At 49.0% G+C, this 9,800-nt stretch overlaps 2 protein-coding genes across 2 annotated transcripts; both read right to left on the reverse strand.

The window, feature by feature from the left end:
• Nucleotides 1-7,322: 7,322 nt before the first annotated feature.
• Nucleotides 7,323-7,733, reverse strand: LOC142246255 (histone H3). Its single transcript, XM_075319291.1, has one exon. It carries the CDS (start codon nt 7,731-7,733, stop codon nt 7,323-7,325), a length of 411 nt encoding a protein of 136 aa, XP_075175406.1.
• Nucleotides 7,734-8,451: 718 nt separating this feature from the next.
• LOC142246256 (histone H1.3-like) lies at nt 8,452-9,113 on the reverse strand. The gene has a single exon (XM_075319292.1). It carries the CDS (start codon nt 9,085-9,087, stop codon nt 8,452-8,454), a length of 636 nt encoding a protein of 211 aa, XP_075175407.1. The 5' UTR covers nt 9,088-9,113.
• Nucleotides 9,114-9,800: the final 687 nt, after the last annotated feature.

Raw genomic sequence — 9,800 nt, forward strand, 5'->3', positions numbered from 1 at the left:
ATACAACTTCACCATTCGCCACAAAAGGGGCCGTGACCACGGTAACGCAGACGGGCTGTCCCGACAAGGAGAGGTCGCGGACGGGCGCACGGGGGAACACCGGAGTGTGCTGCCCCCTAGCGCCCTCAAAAGGGGGGAGGTGTGAGGCAAATCCCGGGATATGAAGATGAATTATGACTCCAGTCATAATCCCTCATCACTCCCTGGCAGTGCCCCCCTCCCTTCTTGTTCTCAGTGTTCCACTTACACCTCCATGGCCATGTCCTGTGATATGGAGATGAGGTGGTGTGGGAACAATGGACACAGGATGACTTCCTGCCGTCACCCTGTAACAAGAGTTGTATCTCATTAGCAAGGCTATGGAACTAGCTAGACAGAACGACTCCAGTAAAAAATGGTTCATATCTCGCAAGCCATATTTCCGATAAATATGGCAACCATAAAAATGGTGTCTCCGCATGCGGACGATGCCGGCACACCCTTTTTATGGGAGCAGGACATTGGGAAATGCCCCAGGCGTGATATCAGCCAATGGGGAACTGGCAGACAGGTCATGAGTCCCCTCGTTCTGTAGCTAAATTCATAACTGTCACAATGAGAGCATTGGCGTCTGCCTACGACGCTCCCAGGCAAAGTTATGGCCAATATCCCCTTTGCTGGATAATTCTGATCCATGCAGGGGGAGTGGCAGTGCTTCCCTGTGAGGTCACTAAGGTAGGAGGGGACCTGGATTGCCCAGGTTGATAACCCTACTTCGGCCATTTTCCAGTGTTCTTTCGCTGGGGGTCACGTGTAGGAAACACCTGTGGGAGTTCCTGGAAACCTGGTCTACAGCGCCCCCCTGTGGCCAGACGCAACAAGGTAACTGCTGGAACTGTGTATGCCTGTTTGTAACCCATGCTTTGATTGTAACTGTACTCTGACATATGTATATTCTGTAGATTCCCTATTGTATATATTGTAGTTTCTAGTGTGCTTTAGGCTGATTAAATTATATAATTAATCTTGGGCTGTTCTGTTATCTCGATCTTGAATCCCACGTCTGTGTGTTCGGCTAATAGTTACCGTAAATCGGTTGGTGGCAGCGAATTGTGCCAAGGATTATTGTGGGGAGGCCAGTGAGATTCGGGGAGATTTTATATATTCCGCCCGCGGAGGTCGGGGGAATATATACCTTACTCTCACCGGGGACCCTTCAATAATCGGCATAAGTAGTATAGCGGCCTCCTTGCTTATTGTCGGGCAATTCCATAATTGGCCTGACCATAAGAGGGGCGCTAGAGAGCGCGTCACGTGCTCTGTCTGTCGGTCGGGAGGTATAAAGGAGGGGTGACCCCCACTTGTTACCCCCCGATTGTGACGTACTGGTAGCCAGCGCGGGGGATTTCTGAGTGACCCCCCCGGTGGTTTGTGACACAGATGTATTCTCCAATTCCAGATCTTAAATCAGAGTTATTAGCATATGGTCTCCAGTCAGGAAACTGATTGATCCTAAAGGACAAGCGAGAAAGAGCTATGAGTCAACACTAGAGGAGCTGATCCAACCACAGAAAAATCTATGGATCCACACCTCGCATTGTAGAAGGGTTAATCAACCAGAGCTGCACTGAGCGTTCTGCTCATACTTATCCTTTTCAGAAAACCCTGTACAGTTTTAGACCAGCATTGCCAGAACAGTTAGAAGAGAGGACTTAGAGAACCTTGAGACATGGGAAAGTCCAACTACAAAGGGTGAGGACTCGCCTAGGAGTCCTTGGTCTCAAACCGGTGAAGAAAACCCCTTTCCCCTTTCCGCCCATGTTTCAACGTTCAGTTAGGCAGGTTTTTCAACAGATCTTTCTACCTCTCTTCCTAAGGGAACACAGTACCCTTAGAATTTAGAAATGGCAGAAGTAAGTCTTTAGGGGGGACTGTTGAGGATAAAGAATTGAGTATCCAAAAATACTTAATTCAGCCATTTCATAGACTCAGTTATATAGTTCAGTAGATGTGAACTAACTCACATATTTGTGAATGCTTTTGTTTCTTACTAACATGTATATATGTATATTGCATATTCAGTGTATTTTCCTTAGACTCAGTATATACTATATGTATAGCTTGAAAATGGCCACCATTTCCTGTTCTACACCCAACACAGATGGACAAAGGAAAATTCCTGGAGCCTGGACTGTCCAATCCAAGGAGAATATGCAGATCTCTCTACGTCATGAAGCCCTGACCTACGATACCTGATTGGACTAAAACTTTTGTTCACACCCCCTTACTGTTTGGTCTAGAGTTTCTTTCAAACAATAAAGAACCACTTGGTCAAGAGCCAGTCATGGAGATAGACATAACTGACTTGCTGTGCAGTTATTTTTCATTCTCGTGTGCACACATGACATTTTTAATTAGAAGCAGCAGCCGGATATCGAGAGATCCTTTGAGTCTCATCATCATCATCGTCATTCTGACCTTGACACTACACTAACAATCTTCTCTGATTTTTCCATTTTGCTGCATTTTTTCTGCCTTTTCTCTATTATTTAATGCGTTTTTGGTTCAGATGTGAATCTGCGTTTTTTAGGGTATGTGCGCACTAGGCGTTTTTTTCACGCTGCATTTTTATGTGCGTTTTTGTCTCAAAAAACGCACCCGCGGCTAAAAAAGCGACAAAAACGCATGCGTTTTTTGCCGCGATTTGGTGCGTTTTTTGCTGCGTTTTTAATCAGTGCACAATGCCATTAAAGATTGTTGATGAAAAAAAAAAAAGTCTGATGTCATTTCCTTCTTCAAAATGTTCATTGTATGCAGGAGAGCAGACAGCTGTAGAACGAGTGTATGCAGGAGAGCAGACAGCAGCTGCAGAACTACAAGGCTCAGCGTCCTCCATCCAGGACTGTATGCAGTTTTTTGCCCAAAAAGAAAAAAAAAATGACATGGGCTTCGCCATATTTTTGTATGCTAGCCGGGTACAGCAGGCAGGTACGGGCTGCCCCCAACCCCCAGCTGCCTATTTGTACCCAGCTGGGAACCAAAAATATAGAGAAGCCCTTTTTTTTAATTATTTCATGAATTTCATGAAATAATTAAAAAAAAATAAAAAATGAAGTGAGCTTCGCCTAATTTTTGAGTCCAGCCGGGTACAACTAGGCAGCTGGGGATTGGAATCCACAGTACAGGGTGCCCAAGCTTTCTGGGCACCCCCACTGCGAATTGCAGTCTGCAGCCACCCCAGAAAATGGCGCTTTCATAGAAGCGCCATCTTCTGGCGCTGTATCCAACTCATCCAGGTGCCCTGATGCCGGGTGGCTAGCTGGGTAATAGTGGAGTTAGGGCTAGCTGTATATTATCTACTGGCCCTAAGCCCGAAATTCATGGTGTCACGCCAATATTAGACATGGCCACCATGAATTTCTAGTAATGATAAAAAAAAAACACAACACACAGAAACATATTTTTATTAGAAATAAAACACAACACAATTAGTGACTCCATCTTTATTGAAATAAAGAACCCCCCCTCGGCAGTAATCCTGGGTTAGGGTCCCGCGCCGTCCAATCCGGATCCAATATCATCTGATCGGTATGCTGGAAGGCAAAGCGATCAGATTATGTGTCAGGATCAAGTGCCTGAATCCCATCACACATCAGCTGATTGTATAAAAGCCGATTATACAATCAGCTGATGCATCAGTAGAAAGAAAAAAATAAATAAATAAATACATACTCACTTATGTGCTGTGCTGATTACCGGCAGCTCCTGGAGCGATCGATTGCACGGGAGTCTGATCCTGTCCGATCGCTGCAGGAGCTGCCGGTAATCAGCTGATGAAGTCCCCTGACGGCAGGATCAGCTGATAGCCGGCCGGGCGCGAAAAAGCTGGCGACATCGCGAGACTACGATCAGGTGACTGCATCAGGTGATCCACCGCCAGGTCCTGCAAGCAAGGTCCTGCCCCGGGGAGACTGCACACAGCCAGAGCGGCGGTACCGGGAGGAGATGGGAGCGGGCATGGCACCGGGACCCTGCGGACAGGTGAGTATATATGACATTTTTTTTTTTTCTACTGTTCACTTTGGTTTTCGCCGCTGCCTCCACCTCCCGCCCAGACATGGCGCCGCACGGAGCTGACATGGCACCGGACGGGAGCTGGAGGCAGCGGTGACGGTACCGGGAGGATTCATGCTTCTGTGTTTACCAACAGAAGGAATCCTCTTCCTGTACACGTCACTGTAGTACCCACCCCTTGCGTTTATAGCTGCGTTTTTAGTCATAGAAACGCGGCTATATGCGTTTTTCATTGCGTTGTTGAACATCTCATTGAACTCAATAGGTGAAAAACGCAGAAATAATTGACATGCTGCATTTTTGTGGTCACCACAAAAACGCAGCTACAAAAAAACGCTGTGTGTGGACAGCACTTATGAAAACCCATAGACATTGCTGGGGAAGCAATGTCATTGCGTTTTCAGCACAAAAACGCGGTAAAAAAAAGCCGCTAAAAACGCGGCAAAAACCCATAGTGCGCACAAGGCTTAAGTGTTTTTATTGTAGAGAGGCTTTTTCCTGCGTTTTTTTAAGTTCCACATAGAAACCTCCAGAGAAAAAAAGCATCAAAACTGCAGAGATCAGCGGCGTGTTCTCATGGAATCCACTTTACTTGGACAATTAAACACAATAATATAAAGAACCTCAATTACCAGAATAAAATGTAACCTTTATTAATATCTAGATTTAGTTAAAATACACCCAGTGACTGTGAGCACACATAGGGGCATACAAGCAAAAAAGGGGCATTACCAAATGGGATCCCTCTAAATAAGGAAGGAAGGGACTGCCCTTAGCTATGGGGAATTATATGCTGGCGTGTGTGTAGCATACACCCCCTTTTAGAAAACTAATTATTTCTTGATGCCCCCCAGATATCAAAAAGCATTCATTACACCATAGGTGCACAAAAGGGTAGAAAGGGTGGACAGTCTCTATGGAGTCCCTATCTCACCCTATACATGCTTGCTCCTACCTACCGAGATTGTCTCCCCTTCCACTTTACTCCGCCCCCATGGTTTCAATTATTATGTGATGATCAGAATGCATTGAGGATTAGTCATTTAGGCCCCTTTGCATACTTTTCGTACAGATTGTACAATAATTGCATTTGATCTGATCCATGAATGTTTGGAATTTTTTTGAATTTCTAAAAATTGTTTAGTAATCATTCACCTTGAGGTAGGGTGCATAAGGGTAAGCCGACGTGGAATGGGGCGCCCAAAAAGCTACGGCGTCAAACCCCCCGTCGGTAGGTAGGAGCAAGCATGTATAGGGTGAGATAGGGACTCCATAGAGACTGTCCACCCCTTCTACCCTTTTGTGCACCTATGGTGTAATGAATGCTTTTTGATATCTGGGGGGCATCAAGAAATAATTAGTTTTCTAAAAGGGGGTGTATGCTACACACACGCCAGCATATAATTCCCCATAGCTAAGGGCAGTCCCTTCCTTCCTTATTTAGAGGGATCCCATTTGGTAATGCCCCTTTTTTGCTTGTATGCCCCTATGTGTGCTCACAGTCACTGGGTGTATTTTAACTAAATCTAGATATTAATAAAGGTTACATTTTATTCTGGTAATTGAGGTTCTTTATATTATTGTCTTTAAAATTCAATTCAACTGAACTGTTTTTTTGATAAAGACAATAAAACACAGCAAAATATGTGTGCAAAAAAACAGCAGAAAAAAATGCAGCATTTACGGTACACTACATGTGAACACGGAGTAAATGTCCAAGCAAAGTGGATGAGACGTAATGAAATCTCCAGCCTTGGTCTGAAGTCGCTGCTGAACTGTGCGGATTTGGTGGTTTTTTTTTTTGTTTATAATCTTCAGGATTCACATCAGCACAAAACATATCAAATAAGGGGACAATGAATAATAAATACTGCAAACACGCAATAATCAGAGAAGAATGTTATTGCGCTCGTGGTGCGGACACATGCAGATAAAATGCAGCATTTACACTACGTGTGAACACGGCCTCAGCGATGCATTTTTATTACATATTTTATGGGATTTAATAAAGAAAAATAATTTGCGCTTTTTTTTCCCGCCATTTACCGATCCCCATAAATAATCTGATTGCTGTCTTGTTCAAGTCGTTACGATTACAGGGACACCAAATATGCCCATAATATTTGCTGATTTGTGATGTTTATTATTTTATAAAAAGTGTAATAAAATGACATTCTATTTTTTTTTATTATTTTTAGTAATTTTAATAGAAGAAAAAAACCCTCTTTTCCTCTCCCTCTAGAATACAGGACACAGAGACGCTGCTCTGTGAAATGGAGCTCTGTGCAATCAGAGGCTTCATTGTAGGTTTATTCATATAAAATCCTCCCTCTTACATCATCAATTACTAGTGGATCAACAGCTAGAGCAGCGGTGGGGAACCTCCGGCCCACGGCGACTTTTTCTGTGGCCCCCGGGCTGATTCCCGGGGACTGCAGTGCTGGAGCGGCAGCCGCATCTTGCTGGTTGCTGGCCCTTTAAAACCCCACACAGCGTGTTCAATGCTGAACGCTGCATTTCCTATACCTGAAAGACTACGTCCCCACGCTGGCACTGCCTACGTGAGGACATACTTTGTAGGTGGGGTCGGCGTGAGGAGCGCTAAAATCAAACAGGAGAAGATTGACTGCCAATCATCCCCCAGGTTTGTTCCCGGCGGCGGCTCCCTGTACCCGGCGGCGGTGGCTTCTCCCTGTGCCCGGCAGCGGTGGCGTCTCCCTGTACCCGGCGGCGTCTCCCTGTGCCCGACGGCGGCTCCCTGTGCCTGGCAGCGGCGGTGGCGGCTCACTGTACGCGGCGGTGACTGCGGCTCCCTGTACCCGGCGGCGGCGGTGGCGGCTCACTGTACGCGGCAGTGGTGGCTCCCTGTACCCGGCGGCGGCTCACTGTACGCGGCGGTGGTGGCTCCCTGTACCCGGCGGCGGCGGCTCCTTGTGCCCGGCGGCAGCTGCTCCTCTCCGTGCCTTATCATTAAGCGGCATTAACACATTCATCTCACAGCAGAACTTTGCTTCTTACTCTGTAGTGACCGCAGCACAGCAGGATATGGACTGTGCTCAGATATCGCCATGTTCGGCTATACCACCCCCATCATGTACCCGGTGTTACATGATCAGCCACATGATAGATCAGTGAGCGAACAGCATTCACCAGGACACAGGAGATCCGCCCTCCGCTCACCCCACAGCAGCAGGACATTGTAGCCTTTCCGGTAGATGTGGGTGGCTCTGAAAAGAGCCTTTGTGTTGTACTCGGGGTGCAGGACAGATCTAGGCCCTCTCCCCACGGATGCGGCGGGCCAGCTGGATGTCTTTGGGCATGATGGTGACCCTCTTAGCGTGGATGGCGCACAGATTTGTGTCCTCAAACAGCCCCACCAGATAAGCCTCGCTGGCCTCCTGCAGGGCCATGACGGCCGAGCTCTGGAAGCGGAGATCGGTCTTGAAGTCCTGGGCGATTTCTCTTACCAGGCGCTGGAAGGGAAGCTTACGGATCAGCAGCTCCGTGGACTTCTGGTACCGGCGGATCTCACGGAGAGCGACTGTGCCTGGCCGGTAGCGGTGAGGCTTCTTCACTCCGCCGGTGGCGGGAGCGCTCTTCCTGGCGGCCTTCGTGGCCAGCTGCTTGCGGGGAGCTTTCCCTCCGGTGGATTTACGGGCGGTCTGCTTAGTTCTGGCCATAGCTCAGTATAGAGGAGAACAGATGTGATGAGGAGCAGCGCAGAGAGCAGGAGATTTATACTCTGCTGCTCGTTTTCCCGCTTCATGCAGAGCACCCCATTGGATATTTCATAAAATAACACAAGCTGCCAATAGGGTGTGATGTCCGCGACCAATCATTGCTCACAGGAGGCGGAGCCTGAGGGCCAGTAATCCCGCCCTACAGATGCGGGTGGGGTCTCCGCAGCTCCCTCTTGTGGGTAGTGTCTGTATCAGAGCAGCGGGTGTTACAGGAGCCGCCGATGTGCCTGTATTTGTATATTCCCGCAGAGCTGTACAGCGCCGCTCCCTCCTCCTACACATCCTAACGCGGGTTTCTATGTTCCCGGCTCCAAATTCTGATGATAGTGACTCTAGTACATGTGACTTGTAGGCTCCAATCTGCGCTCACAAGGGAGCAGCGACAGAAGAGCTCATTACACGCGCATCACTCCCGCTGCTGTGACCTGCAGGACGCGGCCGGGTGTGATCAGCTGCACACGTGATATGGCGGGAATACAGCGCCAGAGCCGGGGAATAATAACCCTCATTATAGTGACACCAGTGTGCGGGATCCTGTAGATGGCGACACTGTGCGGAAGAATGAAAATACAATGTCCGCTCCTGATCACAGCTCTGCCGGGACAAGATGTTGGCTCTGAAAAGAGCCTTTGTGAGGAAGTATCAGGGCGGCTGCAGCTTATTTCTTAGCCGCGGGCTTCTTGGCTTTCGCCGCTTTCTTAGCCGGACTCTTGGCAGCTTTGGGTTTTGCCGCCTTCTTAGCCGGGCTCTTGGTCACTTTCTTGGGTTTCGGAGCCGCCTTCTTCTTGGGGCTCTTTGCCGCCTTCTTGGCAGCTGCGGGCTTCTTGGCCTTTTTCGGGCTCTTCTTGGCCGCGGTCGGGGCCTTCTTGGCCTTCTTAGGAGATTTGGCCGCTTTCTTGGCTGCAGCGGGTTTCTTGGCCGCAGCTGCTGGCTTCTTCTTGGCCACCTTGTCCTTGGTCTCCTGTTTCTTGTTCAGCTTGAAGGATCCGGAGGCGCCGCTGCCCTTCACCTGGAGCAGGACGCCTTTGGTGACCAGACCCTTGACGCCCAGCTTCACCCGGCTGTTGTTCTTCTCTACATCGTAGCCTCGGGCAGTCAGGACCTTCTTCACGGCGGCCAGAGAGACCCCACTGCGCTCCTTAGAGGCGGACACGGCATTGACAATCAGCTCGGAGACGCTGGGACCGGAGGATTTCTTGCTTTTCTTGGCGGCCCCGGATTTCTTCGGCTGCTTCTTAGATTTGGCGGCCGGTTCGGCGGCAGGAGGAGCGGCGGCTGGTGCGGTCTCTGCCATCGTGTGATGCGGAAATAAAACACAAAAAAATCTCCTGTGAGGAAAACACTGAGGCCGGAGCTGGCGGCGTCTGTTCTATATACAGTCTTACTGCGCACTGATTGGCTGCTGAGCTGCACCGTCCTGACCTTCTATTGGCTGACACTGAGCACAGGTCCCGCCTTCTCCCGACCGTACCAGAGTGAAGCTCCGCTCTCCCCTTGTGCTTCCCTGCCCGGGATAAAAGCCCTTTATCGGCTACAGCCGGACGGGTGAGCGCGCTTTCTCCAGCACTTCCCATCCTCCAACATCTCCACTGAGCGTTTGTAGCCGTCACTACCAGAGAAGCCGGGAAACAGCGGAGAGAAGGTCCCGGGATCATCGCCGCCGTCCTCCCGATCTGCTCATCACTAAGGTGTCCGAGGAAATAAAACTGCTGCGGGAGCTCGTCCTCCTATTCCGGGTCCTTGTTACCACCACGGGGATCTTCACTACAATTTATATCGTACAGGCTGCAGATTATACTATGTGCGACCGACCTGGAGCTGCTGAGAGTGCAGAAGGGTAACACAGGCGATGGCCTCCACTGCCTGCACCCCCCTGAGCTGGAATATAAATCTACCCCGTGTGTGCAGCGTATTGGGGTAACCAGGTCTCCACATTAGTAGATCATGCCCATAGGTAGATGAGTGCAATCTCCTGCAGAATATTATGTCTTATCCTCTGTGAGGCCT

This window comes from Anomaloglossus baeobatrachus, chromosome 7, assembly GCF_048569485.1.
Source record: "Anomaloglossus baeobatrachus isolate aAnoBae1 chromosome 7, aAnoBae1.hap1, whole genome shotgun sequence".
Classification (NCBI taxonomy): Eukaryota; Metazoa; Chordata; class Amphibia; order Anura; family Aromobatidae; genus Anomaloglossus; species Anomaloglossus baeobatrachus.